Source organism: Cyphomyrmex costatus, unplaced genomic scaffold (genome assembly GCF_001594065.2).
Source record: "Cyphomyrmex costatus isolate MS0001 unplaced genomic scaffold, Ccosl1.0 scaffold125, whole genome shotgun sequence".
NCBI lineage: Eukaryota > Metazoa > Arthropoda > Insecta > Hymenoptera > Formicidae > Cyphomyrmex > Cyphomyrmex costatus.
The window spans coordinates 576,408-598,393 of record NW_017275229.1 but is presented as its reverse complement, the minus strand read 5'-3'; the positions used below and the strand labels follow the sequence as shown (position 1 = coordinate 598,393).

General features: G+C 30.4%; 2 protein-coding genes across 2 annotated transcripts in view; both read right to left on the bottom strand.

The window, feature by feature from the left end:
* Positions 1–11,455, bottom strand: part of LOC108782391 (uncharacterized) — a 41,421-nt gene extending 29,966 nt beyond the window's left edge. The window contains exon 1 of the mRNA XM_018550668.1: positions 11,389–11,455. The gene's annotated coding sequence lies outside the window, so the exon portion shown is untranslated. The remainder of the gene's footprint in view (positions 1–11,388) is intronic.
* An 8,001-nt stretch (positions 11,456–19,456) lies between these two features.
* The window catches only part of LOC108782399 (nose resistant to fluoxetine protein 6), a 39,606-nt gene continuing 37,076 nt past the window's right edge, over positions 19,457–21,986 (bottom strand). The window contains exons 10-12 of the mRNA XM_018550677.1: positions 21,230–21,359; positions 20,557–20,874; positions 19,457–19,582 (exon numbers count right to left, since the gene is read on the bottom strand). Of these exons, the coding sequence (XP_018406179.1) occupies positions 19,457–19,582; positions 20,557–20,874; positions 21,230–21,359 (574 nt within the window). The remainder of the gene's footprint in view (positions 19,583–20,556; positions 20,875–21,229; positions 21,360–21,986) is intronic.

The window sequence follows — 21,986 nt, the reverse complement described above, 5'->3', positions numbered from 1 at the left end:
TATATTATTATTTTATAGTCCTAAAAATTACCTGTATTTTTTATGTTAGAATAAAATAAATAGGAAACGAGAGAGAGAGAGAGAGAGAGAGATGTATGTGAAAAATAAGAAACACTTTTTTATATAACTTATTTTAATTTTTCTGTACATTTTTTTCTTATTTGCGATAATTTATTAAAATTTAATTGTTATTAATAATAGAGTTTTTATTATGTAATATACTTGATATCTCAGATTACAATTAGACAGTGATTTCAAATATAATTGGTATCGAGTAAAAGTTTCTTTTCTTGCCAGAGAAGTTCCATTATCAAAGTTTAACAACAGATTTAGAGGATTATATCTTTTTCTTTTGGAAAATTCCTTTTCTGCATAATACGGACATCACAAAAAACCACTATTATGGTATCGCACATATGTAAAATCGCCATTGCAATTGTGATGGCATATTATTTATTACCAAAGGACCCAATGAATAATCGTTACGCACGTTGGCGTGTCATGAGAATGATCTATCGTGATCCACCTGTTGTGCTCCAATGGATCATTATTATGTTGAGCATACTCAGAAGTAATATCAACATATATTTTGTACATGATTAGACACGGAATGGATGGCTATTTTTATATGTCATACCATAATTTACAAAATCCCCTTCGGGGCTTATGTCGCTCTACCAACAAGATAATATGAATAGAAGTGCAAATCCGAGCTTATATCGTAACATGCATTTAGCAGATTTTAAATTAGTAATCCTGCAGTCTTTGTATAAAGTAAATTTTTCTTTAAAGGTTATGCAGAAAAATTTGTAGGAAACATTAAAATTACTCTATAAATTGTAAAGTATTATTTTATATTTATACATCTACTATGCTTGAAAATATAAAAGATAAAAAGTAGTTTAATTATACATGTATAGAAAAAACTAATGCAAATTTAAATTAATATAATGGAAAGCTAACACACACAACTAACTGCGTAGGTGCTAGTAATACAGATATAAATTAAATTATGAAAAGTAGGTATAATATAAGTATGAGCATATTTTTAATAAATTATGGTTCCGATAATTTTGTTTTAATATAGGCAGAGATTGTCATCTTTTAGGGAATAACACATTTACGAAATGTATTATAATATATGTATCTCTCAGAAATTTTGATGCTTAATTTTATTGAAAGTCAGGCACATCCGATAAATTATACGCTAAAGATCGCTAGAGATCAGCGATTCACATCGCATTTGAACATTCTCGGAATTCAGACGACTTCCCTTTTATTCTTTGTTCTCTAGCCAGGTTCTCAACCCATCTTTACAACGTCGAAGCTTTGCCTCTCGGAGGATATTCTGCGATTTCAAGTAGATGCTGGAAACAATTCGTGATCTCTCCAAGGGTTTTCCTAGCTATTTGCATCAAAATGATGCGAATTGAATTTAACGTTTCTGGATTTTAAAAAGCAAAAGGTATTTGAAATTAATTAAGGTCAATGAAAGAGTTATTAATCATGCATATAATGTGATTAAAATAACATTGAAAAAAGAAAGATAAAGAAGCTATGCTACTTCATAGTTTCTTTTTCATCTTACACTAAATTTAAAATAGATATCAATATTTTTTCAATTTAAATAGAAGAGAGAGATACCACAATGGTTAGCTGTTAGGATTGTTTAGTTTAACATTGAAAATGGCCTAATGACGATCAAAATGTCTGTTCTAATGCATTTATAACGATTATTAAATATTACCAACAAACAACTAGCCTTTGCTCTTAATTCTTTATTTCTATTAAATTGTTTTACTCCATTGAGCATTTTGTGTTAATGCTGATCAATATTTGTTATTCACACTCGAAGTACAATACAAGTAACATTTTCATAACTGTAGTTGGGAAGGGGACTTTTCATTCATTATAACTAAGTGCAGAATCTACTGTCGAAGTTTTGTATTGCTACGAAGCGCGCTTCTACAGTAGATGCAAATTAGGAATTTCGTAATGAACACTATAATACGCTGCTGATTGTATAATTTAATAATTCTGCTTGTTTGCGGTTGGAGGAATATGATCTAGTTTCCTGTTGGTCACGGAACCTGTACTTCGATATCAGCCGTGGAATCATATATATTTGTAAATTTGTAAAGATTTGTCGTGCCAAATTTGGTCCTCAAATTGAACACAAATTTTAATTTGCATTTTAACATGATTATATAGACACAATTCAAACACTTTGCAAACGCACGTATTATATTTTTCAATTAAGTACATGAGTTGTAGTATCTATATATACGGAATTAGGTATATTGAGGATATACATAAAGAATGCTCTTTGTCTCTTTTTTATCAAGTATTAAAAAGATTCGTATCTTGTTATATTAGTAATATCAGTGGGAACAAACGGTTAACTCTATTGTTGAGAACGATTGTACGTTCCGATATCATTGCGCTTTTTACTAAATTGACGTTTTCAGGTAGAGTATTTCTCTTTTTCATCTGTAAATCCGGGAATAGGACTTTCGATGTAACGAGATAGCCAACGATGTGGACAACAATGTTCATTCGATTTCGGCCAATTCATACAAAATACAAAATGTTTATTAGTCATGACAAATGGTTTATGTCTTTACTATATAATTTTACTTTACATATTATTATCCTATATTATTTTTATTAATATCTTTGCTAACTAATTTTATAATAATTTTATTTTATATTTTAACTACATTTTTCATCTTTCCGTTATCACAAATCAGTAGTAAAAAAAAACCACTATGATTGTAAAATATCGTAAAATAAAATTTACGATATTTTACGATTGATTCGTATCGTTATGCATAATGTTGTTGTTCTTTTTTATCATTTTAGTGACTGTATAAAGTTTTGTTCGCGGAATGGTTCTTCTCTCTATGCAAAACGGAAAAGCGGTACCGAAAACGGAACAGGCGACATTGCATGCGGGATGTGAAACGAACCACCGCATAATAGCCGACGAACAGTTTCATTTATCTATTTGTCGTCCCAACGATCGTCGGGAGGCGATCCTCGTCGTTTCTATCTCTCTCGCCTGAGAGCTCTGATTTTTCTACATCGTACTTGGTCATCGCGTTTTACGATCCATGCTCTCTTTCTGCCATTACCGACATCGCCGTCCGACTACATATTATCTATTATTCGCTATATTTATACTGCTGGTACTTGGTGGTGAAGCTAGTTTACGAAACGATACTGACTGCAGCACAATAGAGCGTTATTACTGTAATAACGTTACTGTTGGTCAATTGATGCGACAATAGTACTGCTACTATTCCGCGTACACATCTTTGCAGTGAAAGTTACATCTAAAGCCATAAATCTATCATATTCGTAAATATAAGTCATAATTTATTTAACGGATATTATTGCATGTTATGCTTTCCATGGGATTTTACGAATATAAAAAATATAGTGATTTTTAATTTGTTGACATTTAATTTCTTTTTATACATATATATATAAATTAATTCTTTGTAGTTATCTATTGAGGTAAATATAGAGATTTGTATCGAGTTTTCCAAATATTTGAAGTAGAATTATAATTAGCAAAACGTACTTTTGAAATTTTCATGAAATTTCTGGAATAACAAACATTAATTTAATATCTTTGAGAACAATTTAAAATGAAAATAAAAATTTAATATTGATTCATTTATTGAAATTAATTTGAAAAGGTCATTGACTGTTAATGAGTATTTAATTTAATAACGAAATTATAATATTATAGTAAATATGTTTGTGTAGGAATGATTAATTAAATAAATGGTCGTATAATTTAACGTGATGAGTAGGAATTCCGTTTCATTGTTGGACAAAGTACTTCGAATCTTAATATAAATCGAGATAAAGCAATGCGACCACCACCGGAGGAAATAGCGTGTCTAGGAAAGCGTACTTCAGGGACAAAGAGCTTTTCTTTCCGTGATTTCGATTGACCTCCCGGTACTATAATGTACCCTTGTCTGACGGAGCGTATACTCTGAGTCCCTAAATAAAACGTGCAGTTTTCCCTTTTGACACTATAACCCATAAAAAATCCATCAACTTTTAATAAAGCATACAATAAAGTCTTTATATTAAACATAGAACAAAGAAAATATTCTAATAAGGCTACGCTACATTTATGCAGAAAGATATATGCATTGATATAAAAGTTTTTATCAAAGTATTTTTATGACGATTAATATATAGACATTTATTCAAACACTATTAAATGTACGATTTTGATTATAATTTCAATGAAATGTCATTTCGTAAAAAATGAGTTTTTTAATTAATTTGAATACTTGAAATTATTAAATCTACATGAAATTAAAAAGAATTATTCCAAGTAATTTTACAGTCGTTATTTTTGAAGTGATAATGTTTTAAGTATTCTTTCGAAAGTACGAATTAATTTCAATGCTTGTTCTTACAAGAGAATTACACGTGTAACATTCGTTATTAGCACGTTTAAGAATCCTTGTTCTGTTTTCCTACTTTAAATATTATAATACCTTTGACATTGCTTTGTAAACGGATATCACCCTTCTTTCTGCTTGAAATTTCATGTCGTTACTGGAAACTAGGAAGCGGAACAAGACCCTTCGATGATCTATTTTTCGGACATGTAAGAGAATAAAAGCACATCTGAACATGAGAAGGAGAGAGAGGTAGAGAGAGAGAGAGAGAGAGAGAGAGAGAGAGAGAGAGAGAGAGAGAGAGAGAGAGAGAAACTAAGGAAACACGACGAAAAAGAATAAAGAGATCAGTATTGGTTTTGAAAAGCGGAATTTGTACACATATAGAACATTATGACAAAAAACCTATATCACCGTATTATTATGACAACTTTATTTCCATGTTTGATCGATTTTCTTTCGCATAAATTTCTCGCGCGTTTAGTTTGACACATTTCATAGCGTATTCCTTTGTATCTAATATTTTTATTTGATATATAGGAAATATATGTATAAATCTGATTTTTCCGCTAATACACAATTTTATAAAACAGGCGAATACTTTATATGTCAAAGTTACTTCTTCATATATACATATTTTATTTATTAAGGGCCGATTGTTCCATCTTTCGGTATATAAAGTTTACCTGTTAGGTAAATCTGGCAATCCGCGCACGTGATTGGGTAATCTTGCTACTTACCTAATAGGTAAACTTTATCAAAAGATGGAACAATCGATCCTTAAACTAAAGAATATTTCTAACAAATTATTTATACAATTCTGTAAAGTTTCAAAATTTATAACGATAATATCAATTTATTTCCAAAGTTCGCGAGGTATAGCGTGTCGTAGGAAGATTTTAGGATGCATTAAACATTTCTATTCGTGCAAACTGTAGTTTTAAAGATTAGGTCAGAGATACGTTTCAACTTTACCAGAGTACGGAATATTGCTGGAGGAGTATAATTGCGCAACCTAGATAATTGCATATAATAGTATCTTCCGGCCCCTGGTTACTGACTAGCTCGTATCTATTCTGTTAGAAATTAACGTAAGAAGATATTTAATTTTTCCACAATAAAAAGAGTTTTATATTGAAGTAGAAATTATACACATCGATTGTATCAAATCCGAAAAACAATCTGATTCGAGAAACGAATATAGGCCTCGGACAAAAGAGGTCTATAGACGTCCTATGCTCCACATAAGGAGATAAAAGGAGTCGTTATATTGTATATATAATTATATATTTAATAATGCATATACTTTATAAAAATATCAAAGATTGAAGTTGTCAAAAATAATGTTTTAAGCACCGAGTACAGTGCTTTTAGTGCGACTACCTAATAGTTCAGAACTAAATTGCAAAAGATTGTTCAGTGTTTTGATGCTTGCAGACCTATGCGAGAACTCTGAGAGTACCTCAGTGATAGCAAAAGTAACGATTGTTAAACTCTTTACGTCTAATAATACCGAGGTATAGATATACTTTTGGATGTTCAAGTTTGAGGAGTTGTTCAGCTGGAACGTTAAAGATGTTCGTATCCTTGTGTTCATTGTGTTCACACTTTAGATGCCTCGGTAATCGCCAACCGCGGAAAGTATGTGGTAATTTTACACTTCGCGCGTATAAGTCTCGCGAAAGGGTTATATGGTAATTCACACAAAACAATCTATTCCGCCGAGAGAATTTTGTTTAAAAATTTGATCTACGACATAAAACAGGCCAAGGCGATTTACCTAAGAGATGGTCCCGTAAAATGTGCCATAAAAGAAAACGCTCTTCAGTAAAAACGCTCTTCAGTGTCAGTTGAACGTGAGCAATCGCGAATACGTATTTTCAAGCAATATTATTGTGAATGGAAGTAAAATTAAATGCAAAGAATCCTTATCTTTAAATGAATGACGTAGACATTTATGATAGTTATTTTAAAATAACTAAATCTATTTAAAACTGATTTTGTATTATTAAATATCGCGGTAAAATGTTTAGATTAGATAGATATATGTATAATAAATTTTAATTTTGATATTTTTTATTATTTATTATTTTGTCATATCTTTTAGTTAATGTATACATGAAATATGTACAGTGAGCTTATGGTATATATTTGTATACAAAGCAGTTCTCGTAGATTACTTTGCCTGCGAAATTATACGGCTTCATTATATACAAGAATTTTAATGAACTATTTTACAGATGAGAACTTGTTTTGCTAATGAATAGATATAATACTTTTCCTTAAGACGATCACGAAGAGAAGATCATAGTCTGAATTATAGTCTGCATGTACACAAAATTATTTCAAAGAATTTATCAGTTTATTCATGAATATCTAATTTATGCGAGGGATTATAATAGCAATTTTTGTTAGCGTATAATTTTTTTGCTGTAATAAAGATATTTATTAAGTTATAACTAATTCTGGATGTTCTTTCGGATTTTTCCTTGCAATTCACAGAATTTTATGAATTGCAAGGAAAAATCTGCAGAGGTGTGAATGAAATTAGTACATGTATACATCTGTACGTGTGGATATGATATCAATTATTATGACGTCTACTTTAACACGGAATTTTTAAATAGCTTTTTCGTTGTACATTTGGAAAAGCATGAATAAAAGGGAGTGAAAACGAAGTGATATCTATAGAACTAGAGTGCAGAGACGCAATAAAAGTTTTACTACTCGAGCAGTAAGCAACGTGCTAGAATAAAAAGTAACATGTAGTAAGGTAACAACACTATAAAAGCCCAATGGTACGAAAAAGCTCTATATCATATAATATGTGAACATACGCTGCATTTTTATTATCACATATATTAGGTCTACAACTTAATTCTCGACTGCTATATTCAATCAACTATAGCACTTATTTAAATTTGAATCTTTTTCTCGCCATATAGTCGTTTTAAAGCGTCATCCTTAAGCTTTAAAATAAGAAATAATAGGTGTCGGTGCTGCGAATCTAATCTAAAAAAATAATAGTGATTTAGTGAAAACTATGTCGTTCGAAAAGCACCATTTGAGGCACTGTCTCCTTTTCGCGTTCCAGAGAAGAAAAATACCGTGGAAGCTCAAGAAATGATTTGTTCGGCTTTAAGCAGAAACTCTGTGTCGTACAGTACATGTAAAAAATGATTCCAAAAATTTTGTGATAGCAATTTCAATTTTTTTATCATCGGCTCTCAAAACAACTATCTTTTTCTCAAAGCGGAATCCGACAGTTGCCTGAAAGATGGCAGAAATGTATGGAAAGTGAAGGGGATACTTTAAGTTAAATATTCGTTCTTTTATAATTTTACATCGAAACTTGATAAAAAAAGGCTGAGAATTAAGACCGAGAATTGTAGACCTAATATATAAAATTGCTATGCTTTTTTATAAGTTTCATTATGAATATTACGTTTTGTCAAGAATATAGGTTTCTACGTTACTAACTTTCTTGCCAAACACGAAGTTTCCTACTTATTGCATATCGTGCACTAAGTTTACTAGTTAATGTACACTTTACCAAATATTTTGAAATGTTTCTTAAACGATGAAAGTTTGATAAAGAAATATATGAATTTATTGTAATTCCAATTAACCGCGAGGACAACGTTAATATGAGAAATTCCTAAAAGGAGACTACTTTTATGTTTTTTTACATCAGTCATAATAAAATCGTACTATCTCGTATTCGTTTTTTGAGGGAGTTTCTGCTTTTCGATTTTTATACGAATGAAATTTTATTTGAAATTGATTGCGAAGGGGTCGTGGGGTTAACGAGATACGAAATTTGAACCTTGAACCTTAGAAATCGTACTTGGCATCGTATCATTCCTCTTCGACAAATATGGGCAATTCTATCTTGAGCTCTGATTGATTCGATGCCTTTTGAATAAATCCAGATAACACATTTTGCTCTTCTATGAAAGTTTCGGCAGCGCAGCTTGAAAGCAAAAAAAATCCTTGCAATCAAGCCACTGGTGCTCTGTGTATCAAGAGGAGGTTTGTGATACAGTCAAAATTCAATCTTTTTTACCTATTAATCTTTTTTAGCTGTTTTTGCGTTTCTTTAGTTTTGTAATTATTATAATAAAAAGTGATATTTTCAGTGTATGCGATTATACATAAACAAATTGCTAGTTAAATATAAACTGCAAGATAATTTGTGCATAAAATATAATTCCAGACCCTTGCACGTTATTTCTAACGTATATATAAATTATATTTGCGTTACCGCGTAATTCGTATATGTATATGTATTATTTATTAGGATAAGTGATGTTTAGACAAAACTAGACATGTCCGGGCACATCTAAATTAGGCCGTTGGACTAATTTCCATCCTCGTATATATTCGTGTGTTCTATTTGAATTACGATTTTAGTTAAAATACATCATTAAGGATTATTTAATTATGTTATTAAATGCATAAAAGAGTCAAAATTGAATTAATTCCGACAGCATTAGCGCGGAGTTTTCGCGCTATTAAATTGTCTTTTTATACCTTTTTGTCGTGGCAGACATTTATGTTATCAATTTATTTTTTTACGTCCCAAGCTTGATCAAGAGAAACATTGCGTTAAAATATATCCCTTACATTGGAGCAGCACATCGAAGAGTTAAAATAAGAAAAAAAGAGGTCCATTATTTTTCCACGTTTTTAACTTTTTTCTTTTGTCTTTTGTTTTTGTGAATCTATTTTGTTTTCATTTAGCCGGAACTCTTCCGCCGATTTTTTGTTGATAGGAATCATTCGTGCGATAAGTTACTGTGCGTTGCAAAGGGTGCTTTCCAATTACTCAACACATCTTGACACAAATGTACACAGGAATGCACAAAGTGTAGCGTTGTGCATGACTCAATTGGAACAGCGATTTCAAATAGAGTAAGGTTAATTTTTTAGTACATGTCCGTACCCTGATATTTTGTAATCCGTGGTGGTGCATTTCCGTGTATTTCAACTAGAAGAACAATTTATGAAAAATTAGCATAGCACTCTATAAATTTGTACAAAAATTTGTTTATTATAATGCATATAATCTAAAAATATTTTCGAAAAGATCGACTAAGAGAAGACAAAAGGTATTTTAGATTTTATTTCTTTTAACGTTATGAATATGTAAAACAAAAAAATATAACAAAGAAATAAAAAATATATATATATATTATTTTGTTAAATATATACTTATAACAAAAATTTATTGATACCAAATAATTACTTACTTCAATAATATTTTCATCGTTCATTTCGTTACTTTTTCCTTCTGTTCTTTACTGCATTTAAAAAAAAAACGAAAATTCATATTCTTCAACCTCATTTATAATCTCTCGACTAGAATGTCACTAGAAAATACAACGCTACACAGCCCTCGGCTGAGTACAGATGTGTAGTACTGTGTCGACAATAACGGACAATTGGAACGTAACTTGTGTCGCCGTGCGCACGAAAGTGTCTAGGGATATTGTAATTGGAAAGCATCCAAAGTAAATTGAACATCATCCATTGATACGCCAACTTTGTTTCGGGCCACTGTACTTAATTTCCATTACGAGGGTTACCCTCGTGATTAGACTCCATTTTTTTGAAAAGGAATTCAATTCTTATCTAGACAGGAATTTAGGTCTTATCTAGACAGGATTTCTGTTACCTGCCAGTCTTTTATAAACGCTCGCCATTAAACGGCTCCAATATCGTGTAACGGATCATAAAAAATGTAAGAAATGACGCGCTATAAGTATTATTTTGCTGGAATGATCTGCTTTAATTAAACGTAATGGTGTCATTATAATGACACCAGATAATAGACAATTCCCTCTTGTAAAGAGCAAGCTATCCAACAGAGAATAGAAAAAAGAAGATGATTGATATGAAAAATTTCTCTTTACAATACATTTAATACATTATTCGTACGTGTTATCTACGATATTTACGTTACGTGACTCGACATTCTCGTATACGTTTTCTTATAGAAAAATATTAGCGAAATAAAATTGACGGATGCATTGTCATGCATCGTCGAGAAAACATTACGATTTTTAACGAGACAGAAGTAATATTTTATAATAAAAAAGCAATTTTTTAGTCTGGAAATGATCAATCGTTTATATCTCGCTTATTAAGCGTCATAGCGTGTGACGTAGGATAATGCTGCAAGGAGTGTGTCTCCGTCGGAACTATTCGCAGTCATATGAATCAGCAATGGGTGCGGGTATCGAAAGTCGATACGTCATACTGTGAAGTGTGAACAGAAACTCGCACAATTGGCAGAGTTTTTGGATAACGAGTCAAACACGAAGTCATGTGAAAATGCAGCAGAACGTGTATATAAACGCGAATAATTCAAAGTAAGCTTTTAAAGATGTAAGCTTGAAAAAGGATTAATTAAATTCTATCGATTTAATTTGATATTTAAAACCAATAAAATATAAATTTAAAAATGCAAATTTAATAAATTAGAATATTTAAAGAGAATCTTGATGTTCTAAAAAAACTTTTTCTTTCTATTTTATAAAATCATAAATAATATTTTTCATATTTTTATATCTATATTTTACACAAATATGATTTTTAGATATTAATATTATTTCATACAAATTTTATTAATGTATAATTCGAAATCGAATGAGTATTTCGTATAATGAATAATATGCATAATTGTTGATATTAATGCTGGTATTTATAATGGTAAACTATTTTTTAAATAATTTGAAATTGTAATTTACAATTGTAAACATACAATGATATTAATTTCAATAATATATACAATATAATGCCGCAATAATGGTTAGTCATTTCACATGCTGTCATATTCATATGACGTATATTATATATGATTCGCGATAAATATATGTATAAAATATGATCGTGGCAGATATCGGAGATGCCACAATTCTAGCTGGTATTAATTAACGAATCACAGTTAACATACCTAGTAACTTATTGAACGCGAAATCCTTGTGATGTGAGCTCTATGAAAATTTTCCGGGTGGCCGTCACACCGGATCTTCCCTTGTTCATGCTTGGCTAACTTCGTGGATTCTCCTCGTTCTAGTTGGACAGACAGGAACATTAACCCTTGTGCATACTAACTTCCGCGAAACTAATAATGAGTCCTTTCTGAGTCCTTCTCCAAACACGTTCGGCAATTTGATGTGTCATGCTTCGTGTGTTAGCATCTTTGTAAATAAATATATTATATTACTTTGTGGTATACACACAAATTAGAGACATTCTTCATGGAACTTTTAATTAACATCTTCTGAATTCAATTTAACGTCTGCAATTTTCTTAAATGTAATCAACAAAGTTTCAATTTCGAGTTAAAGGAAAATTTTGATTCGCATTTGAAAATTATTCCATATGAATACTTTTTGCAAATTACATAAACGATAAATCGGTGCATGTCACTAACTTTTTTGAACAATACACATTGTATTTAAAATATTCTGTTAATTACACTTTTGTTAAGTATATTATTTAAGTGATTTAATGTACATTTTCCATCTAGTGCAAGTCGGAGTTGAAAATGCTTAAAGATCGATTTCTTTCTGTCATCAGCACACAGCATATCCCCGGAAATTCACTAGTAAGCCCAAGTTCGTCGGTCTTGTGCCTCTCAGTCATGTCACGTTCGCGTTTTTTTCTTTTTTTTGGATTTCTTCGCACTGCCGAACTTTCAGAATCGAGCCTTTCCTCGGTTTAGGTTTAAACTGCAATTAATTATATGGCTGTGCACGACAATTAATTTTCATATGTAAATGTTTCACATGAAAAAATTTGAAACATTATTTTGCTAGTTTATCTAACTAGAATTTCCATTTTAATCAGTTTGGCAGAAAAGATTGCTAGTTTTCTATTTTATCATTAATTTTATAGTGACCGACGCATTTCGTAGCACGAAATATTACGTTTTTTTTTTGTATGTATTGGACGCGATTTCTGTCAGCCTTTGGTGGTTTCCAAAACCTCGTGTGTGTGTCGCGGGCACCAAAATTCGTATACAACTCGAGCTTCTCGACGGCTCTCGGCCGACTGACTGAAAACTAGGCTTTACCTCCTGCGTCTCGTTGTCCGCGCATGTGCCACTGTAGATATATAAGACAAGAATTTGGTGAAAAGTGTAGAAAAATTATAAGATTACAATTTGAATATACGATAGTTCATTCATAAAAAACATGCTTGAATTCGCTATGAATGATTTATGAATGGTAATTACAAATGTTTTTCGACTTCGGTGACGTTATTTTTTCATATTACATTTACAACACATATACAGGGTGTCCAGAAGATCGAGGCCAATATTTCGGGAAGTAATTCGGGAGCCAAAAAGGAGGAAAAAAGCTATAATATAAATATAGATCCGGAAATAAGTCGTTTTTGAGTTATAATCACTTTTATGTTAAAAAATTGAAATTAATTTTTTTCATAAAATTACATTCATAATTTATTTCACATTATTTCAACATAAATATGTTTTATTTAAAAATTTTTTTTACTTTTTATTTTTTAATTTTCTGGTATTTGTAAATATGGTTACTGCATTATTTTTAGATAAACAGGTTAAATAGAATTAAATGAAATGTTTAAAATAACTACCTTCAGCACGAATGCAGGCCCTTATTCTTCTATCAAAAGAATTCCGAACTCTTTGAAAAACAATTGGATCCCTCCTTATTTCTTCGGATCCGTGGATTATTCTTTGTCTTAAGTTAGCAATATTATTGGGCGCATTTCTGTAAACTAATGATTTTACGTGACCCCATAAATAAAATCAAGTGAATTCATATCTGGTTATCTTGGGGGCTAGGCAATCGGACTTCCACATCTTATCCATCTCTGTAATTATGAAAAATAAATTTCAATTTTTTAACTTAAAAGTGATTATATAAATGGAAATGACTTATTTCCGGATCTATGTTTATATAGCTTTTTTCCCTCCTTTTTAGCTCCGGAATCACGAAGTATTGGCCTCGATTTTCTGGACACCCTGTATATTTTGATTTTAGAATAATATCGAATTAGATTTTAAAATTTACATGAAAGAAATAAATTTTTTTCAAGAATAACTATTAAATTAAAGTTTAAATAAAAGAAATGGTCATTTTTTTTAGAAATAACTTAAATTAATTATAATAATTATATTTATAAATTATAATTTGCTGCATTTAATTATTTAATTAAAAATATTACATCTCGAATTTATTCTCCTGTTCATTTTGCTAAAAATAAATTATTTTTTGTAATAAATAATATTTCTGTGGGAATAATCCCTTCTTGAGGAATATTTTGTAATATACTCGAAATTATTCTACATTAATATAAATTTTAATCCCATGGCACACACAGTGCAATAGATATATAATATAATACATATACAAAGATGAACACGATATAGAGAGATTGATCGTATCAGTTACATATAAATTTATGAAAAACCTCGCTTTCAAATTTCGTAGAATTCGACATACTCTTTGGGGACGATAATTAATCAAGCCGAGTTTCATAAATCTCCCCGAAGGTTCCTCAGGTAAGGTTCTCCATTTTTATTGGAAAAACAATCTTTGTAACTTCCGAGAGAAGAGATTCAATAGGTCGATTTTATGGTAATTTTAGATATCGTACACAAATATTCTCATTCTTTATGATCAATGAGAAATAGAGAGATGCTCGAAATTTGGAATTCTATATTATATTTTAATAGAATTTTGTGACAAATTATATGGCAGATAAAAATTTGTACTAGAGAAAGAAAAAAAGAGAAACTCGGATACATTAGTATTAGCGAGAAAAATTTGCTCACATGGAAATTCCTTCTTAAAGAGGTGTAATGTCGTCAAAACGCATGAGATGCATTTCAGCCTGCTAATTGCAAGAAGTTGCACCGGCCGGAAGTAGGTTACGTTAAACTTGGTTAAGAATGTAGGCGGACACACTCATCAAAGTGAATGCGAAAAGCTCAAAAGCATGGGGTGTGTGTGTGTGTGTGTAGTGTGTGTGAGTAGCACATGCAAATGATGTATATTCCGATTACGAAATGGAACAAGGTACCGCGTTTTTCACAATTAGTTTTTAAAGAATTTAATTAATTACGTACTGCAACATTGCACCATATTTTTTTATAATTCTTTGATATTTTTAAATTGCATAAAATACATACATTTGGTCACGCGTACGGCATATCTTTATGTAATTTTTTCTCAATAAGACTTAATAAGATGCCATAATAATTGCATAATTTAATTGAAATTCTATAGTGCGTTTAAATAGTGAATGCATATCATTTATGAATATATAGAGCTTTTGTGTACAAAAGGTACGTATAGTGCAATAGCTTTTGTGTGCCTAAATGCATTTTATGGTCTTCTCAAAACCAATTTCTGCACTTCACGTTTTGGTTCAGAAAATCAAACTCCCCTATGTGTTTTGATAAAATCGATAGAGAATGGACTCCGAAAGAAAATTATAAATTAATTAATTATAAATAAATTGTCAATAGATTCTAATGGTAAATTTTTTTTCTGCAATGAAGTATGGATAACGTAGAAGTTTTCCGTATAATATGGAACGAAAATTTGTCATCATTAAACAAATAATTACTAACAAAGGGCTATCTTTTCATAACTTTCGTTATTTAATTAGAACGATGTTAAATTAGATATTAATTGTAACTTATAATACATTGAAAATGTACGAGAATGTACATACAATAGAAGTACAAATAATTTTTAATTAAACTTTCAATCCAGTTTTGATCGAATGTTCGTTTCTTGGTATATTTATTTAATACTTACTTTTACGTTCAGTGTCCGCCTCTGTGACTTGTGTATGATAATTAAAGTAATATCGATTTTCTAAATTAGATGTCTGTGGCCGCGCGTGTCGTGCACGTGCCTTTACTCAGTTATGTTGTGGATTTAATCTGACAGTGCCCATGTTCTACGAAAGCACATCCGTAATCATTTTCGATGTTCTCTTCGTGTGTATGTATACATTCTCTCTTTTTCCTCCTTATTCCTTCCTTCCTTTCTCTCTCTCTCTCTCTCTCTCTCTATCATATGTATGGACAATGTCATTGTGGTAATGCACATATAGAGGTTGCTATATTCTGTAACTGCAAAATCGCGGCAAATAAATGGACAATTTTCGAATTTATATGCCCATTATATGCAATTTAGGAAAATTTAATACAGCTTTATACTTCTCTCTTTCTCTCTCTCTCTCTCTCTCTCCATACTAAAGTGGAATCCCAGGAGAAGACAAATATTTTACTTGCGGTGCACACATTTTCAAGGAATTATATATGGTGATTATATATAGTTATCATATAGTGACAACCAAAATGTGAAATAAATGTATTTATATTATTTTCTAAAAGGAATCTTATATTTATATATATATATATATATATATTAATGTGCATTTTTAATGAACGTTTAGAATAAGTTCGACAATTAAGAGTTTTAAGCTAAGAAACTAATCATATTTATTCACGCTTTACAAAGAAGGTATTAGTAATTTTCTAATTTTCGATAAGGAATTCCTCGAAAGTAAAACTTCGTGAGAAGAAAGAAGTTTATTTTGTATTTTAAAATTATTTTTGTACAATCTGTTTCTATCATAATTTTGATCGCTCTAATGGCTGTCAAATATTTGAGTTATTCTATTATGTTACTCAATCTTTAAAGATATATAGAACGCAAATTTTATCCGGACAATTTTATTATAATATAAACTAAAAAATAAATTAGCAAAAATTATCGTAAAATTATATGTTGACCGAAAACTTTTGGCAATCACACACACAGTATATTAAAATTGAATATAAGACTAGGGTTGCGTTCAGAAATTACGCCTAGGTAACTCTAGGCTATAGTTTACGTTATGTGTATTATATCAAAAATGCACCCAAGAGTTATCTAAGCGTAATTTCTGAACGCACCCCAGGTGTAACATTGAGCATAATGACAATTTGGTGCCAATTTCAGATTAGTCACAAATGTCTTTATTACTTTGAACGATTACTTTTTGTTCAACTGGTCTTCTTACATCATGAATGAACATACATATGTATTAATGGATGGAAAAAATAATATACGGTCGTTTACTGAAATAGAGTGGATATCGATCTTAAGAGCGACTTTAATTCCTTCAGCAATTTTCTCTCGTAAGTGTGTTCGTGTCGGACGCCAGATGGTGGATACTACACAGGTTTTGGTTGGCTAAAGATTTATCACTCTACGGAACTGTATCGTCAGCGAAAGGCGTTTTGCTCAGCGTTTAAATGCTACAATTAGCTCTTTAATAGGCGTAAATGATGACACGTTAATCTGCTACGTTTATCTTAAGTAAACTCTGTACGTTAAACATCGTTGTAAAATTCAGTGAAAAATTGCTGCTAATTTCGTCTACTGTCTTAACGAGGGGCTAATTTTATATACATGTATAATAAATACAGTTCACCTTGCATATGCGTTAGCATGTCTAAATATATTTAAACGTACGTATTGATCATTAATTAAAATTTTGTCGATTAATTTTTATTATATCTCGAGTCTTCTATTTTATAATCCATGTTTAAGTTTAATATTATTTTTTCTCACTGTGCAGTGTTTAAAACAATTTTTTTTAATCGAAATGAAAACATTATTGCGACAATGTAGATTTCCGTGAAAATGTGTGCCCTGCTATTTCCAACGACAAGAGTACCTACTGTGAATTTTTCTGTGAATTTATCAATGTTTACTTGGCACATATAACAATATGTTAAACATTCTACAAATATTTATTCTATATTATTTTTAATCTTTCTCTGTGATCTGTTCGTAGTATATACGAATAAACGTGATACAAAATAAGCTAGACATGAAACCGGAAATGTGCTTACCTTGTAGAAGTAGAAAGTATTGTAGACATTGTGTACGTTCCTTCCGCACTCAAGCGAAATCGCATTATATAGATAAATTTTATTAAATAATCGTTTAATCAAGTAAAATTAATTACAAAATTAACGAATCTATAAAATCAAACTCTAAATTATACAATACAATATGTTAAATATGTAATAATTTATTTATAAAAATTAATGTGGAAATTAATCTAAAAATATAGATCTATCTTTTTATATAAAAATATAGAATTAAATATAGAGCTTCTTCATGACATTAAGCAGAAACTTCCAAATAAAAAGTCTTGATTTTAATGAATTAAGAAAATGAAATTGCTGCAAGAAAATATGAGTTAAGCTTCATCGGGAAAATGTGTTTATAAATTAATTTGCAATTATTAGCCATCCGTCATATCTTTGCGATGATGAACGGTCGCATCCTTGAAGAAATTTAAAATTATTTTTGCGTCTGTGCAAGAAACAGATAACGCGTTCAAACGCAACATCCGGAGATATCTCTTGAGCATCGAAAATCAATTTGCGACATGCGCCTCCTTTCACGTCACGCATCGCTTTGTAGTTGCTAAAAGTAGGAGAGAAAAGCTTTTGTGCCTAGATACGATAAGAAGTCAGTGATAAGGAAATCGAGACTTATTATTTAAATTTAATATAATACATAATAGTAACAAATTGATTTCCATCACAAAAGCTTTGTGGAAAGTAATTCACTTTAAATAATCTTAATATCATTTACAATGTTATATTAAATTTTGTATTATTTACAATAATATACATAGGTTTAAGATGCTTTATAATAGAAAGGTGAAATGTAAAAAATTATAAAATAAAAAAAAGTAATTGAATACATTGTTATTTAACGTAAATTGCTTTCTTTGTATATTTGTTATTGATGCATGCAAAAGTAATATATTTTTTCTATTTATTTCTATTCTTTTCTATCGATTTTGTACTATACAATGTATTTTTCGTTATTGCGGACCATCGGCTATCCCGCGTGATACGCATAAATTCCGGAATAAAGGCGTTATATAGACATATGCTTTTTTTCCATTTCTTTATGCTGACTGAATTTTACGCGGCTGAATTTATTATATCGTTTGACAATGAGTTTGACAAATGTATGATAAAAATACTATAAAATTTTAATATTGTCGTAGCCTGTTTTTTTATTTTCCGCGCAAAAAAATTATATTGAAGGTTACAATATATCCAACGTATTGCATGCTTAAACGCTTGTTGTTATTATTTATACACTGCTTTATACATTTACGGCCATCATGGCTTTTACTTTCTATATGACGAGAAAGGTTTTTTAATACGTTACGTCACTTTACTATATATTATGTTGTCAGCGATTTATGTTTTGGACATTATTACCATATTAAAATAACGTAAAAAAATATGATTCGACATATTAACTTTACTTTTGCTTCTGCGAGAATTGCATACAAAGCTGTCCTCGAAATTTAGAACTTCTCGATTCGACGAAAGCTAATAAAGCTTTTTGTCAGAGATTTATATCAGTTGCAATGGTTTTAATTTTCAACGTTCTTCACATTTGCAATATTATTTTATTTCTATGATAATTAATTGTTATTTTCTATAAACCTGTTTTATATTTTATCTCTCCTGATCCTTTATTAATAATAATAAATTGAATTATGAGGAATTTAGCATTTTATCTTGCAAAAAGGAATTTTAACATCATTGAGTTAAAACTTACAACATCACATAAATTATCACCAAACGTTTACATTATTATCAAGAACGATTAAATCAGCGATCTATGTTCACAAATAAAGATAAACTTTTCCATCCTGGAATAGAGTGATTCTCATCTTTACTTTAAGATTCAGATTTGGAACAATATCGTTACCTGTAAGAAATTTAATAAATTGAAAATATATATATTATCCATTATTGAATTATATATATGTATTGTATATAAGTCACATGTATCGCACACGTGGTAAGCAATGAATTCGTAATTACAATATACAATTATTTATATGATAATTTATATTTATAATTTTTACATACGTACTACGCTGGATAATCACATTTATCCTTCTATCAGGCAGACGATTGCATTCTATCTTGCTCTCTTCTTCGAAGTGAATGCAATTTTCAACAAAGTTACCACTGGCGCTTCGAAGGCGAGAGAAATGCAGAAGGATAGCAGGTACGAGGCAACTAGGTTGCCGAAATAGAGGATAAGCTGCGGAAGAAACATGCATGGACTTAACACAATTCTTATATTGAGAATAGAATGAACTATACTATTTCATGCAATTTATTTTACATAAGAGTTTTTAGAAATTTTCAAAATGTGTAGAAAGATAAGATCTGTCATGTAAAATGTTATAAGTATAACCAAAACAAGATGACCTAACAGAGGTCGAAACGTTTGTGTTTAATTTTTGTTTTTAATTTTTAATTATTATTGAATTTATTTTATATTTGAATACAAATGACAGTCTTTATTTACCGTTAGTTTAATATTTTAACGAATTTATGGCCCGTTGCCCTGTTTCTTTATTGTGTTCAAAACAAGATTTTTTCTATACACTGAGAAAAAAATTTGTTAAATTTTAACAAATATTTCTTTGAATAGTTCTAGCGGAATATTTACTTACGATAAATAAATATTTAGATAAATAAATATAATAAAAAAAATGATACTTGAATCAATCTAATTGTTCTTGGATTTAATAAATATGCGTTTACGTTTAATATGAATATTCCACTGGGACTATTCGAAGAAATATTTATTAAAATTTATTAAATTTTTTCTATAGTATATAAGAAAATTAAATTGGAGAGACAAAGTAATATAATATTCTATTTCTTAAAAGAGAAAACAGTAATACTTTAATGTAATTTGTAAAAGAGTATTTATTTGTATATTAATAACTACTATCGTTGAAATATATTTTATGTTATAAAATAATTAAAAGTTTTCAATTTAAAAGTGATAAAAAATATAAGAATTGGTGATACTTTCGGTTTTCTTTTTAAAATTATTTGTCGCGATAACGAATAAGCAAGATTTCTATTTGATGTTATTTATTTTTCTGAATAAAGTATCATATGGAATGTAGATATGGAATGGCGGTTTATTTTATATACAGATATCATGTAGCGATATCGCAATAGAAACTTTATATTCAGAAAGTATTCTTTTTATTTTACCACAATCCCATTGTAGAGATGCAGCGGTCCGTCCATCTGTGTAGTCGTGACCATCATGATAACAGGATGCACGAGATAGGCACAATATGTGAGTCTCGAGAGAGGATACATTAGCCTAAGCGAAAGCAAACTGTCGATCATTCGTGCCGACCCTGTACAACATTGGATCACGATAAAAGCCACGGCCATCGCCCACGCGGTGTGTCCCAAGGCAGCATATACGGAGCTTACCATCACCGTCAAATTTCCGGGATACAATCCGTATACTACCGAGAACATGATGCCCACAGACAGTATCCAGCCAATTAGTTCTACTCCCTGTGGAATTGAGATTCAGTTAATAGAATAGAAAACATTTTACGCTAAAAAAAAGAAAATCTCGCCGTGTGGACAAATAATACGTTTAGCAATTCTCGTTGTATTTGTGGTACTTAAAAATAATTGCAATATAAATTACACGTATAAAGATAATTATCGTTTTGTGTTCTGGCCAATTATTTTTAATTACAATAATTACATTGTTCGTATCCTTCGTAATACGGATTTTGCAATTGTTCAATAAATCCGCATTATCGCATCATTATTGCGCAACGAGGCGTACGCGAATATCACTGACCGATTGACTGAATGATTAACCTGAGAATAGCTAAGAACAGTGTTTCGAAATGCTCACCATAGGTAGCTTTAGCTGGCACTTCGTTTTGAAGAGGATATAACCACTGATCGTGCCGATGAAATACGGACCCGCTCTCAGCCAGGGTTTATCGTAGAGTTCGTCAAATAGAGCAAACGGCTCTTGAATCCTGTGTGAAGAGTGTGATAAAAGAATTAAGCGTATATACGCAATATCGCGCGACGAAATTGCCGTGTCGAACGGGGGGGAGGAATAATGCAAAGTACAATGTCGATAGCGCGCTATAATAGGCACGTGCGCCATGAAGCTGTCTGAAATGAAAGCCTGCTTCCAATTACAAGCGATGCTTCGACAGATACCTGGCTTATTGCATTGTTCCTGCGTATTCACCCGTTCCGTATTCACCCAGTTCAGAATATAAAAAGATCGAGGTACTTTATTCGCGGATGGGAGAGCAAGTCATACGGACATTGTAAGAGACTGTATTCCAATTGTTGTGTTTCATTGAATGCTGTGAAAAGCCTTTGTTACTTTGAACATATTTCTCTCTCGTTGGTATAATTAAGATTTTCCACGAACGATGGTTATACCCTGACGATTTTTATAAATAATTTCAACGAATTTCATTTTAAATAATAAGCTCATTCCTATATCAATAATATTTTTTAGAGGAAAATTTCTTCAAAAAATTAATCATTAATATTAATGATTAGTGCATTAATATTAATGATATCTAAGTAAATTAATAATCATTATATATATTTTTTTATACGTAGTTAACTTAGTACAAGTTAAT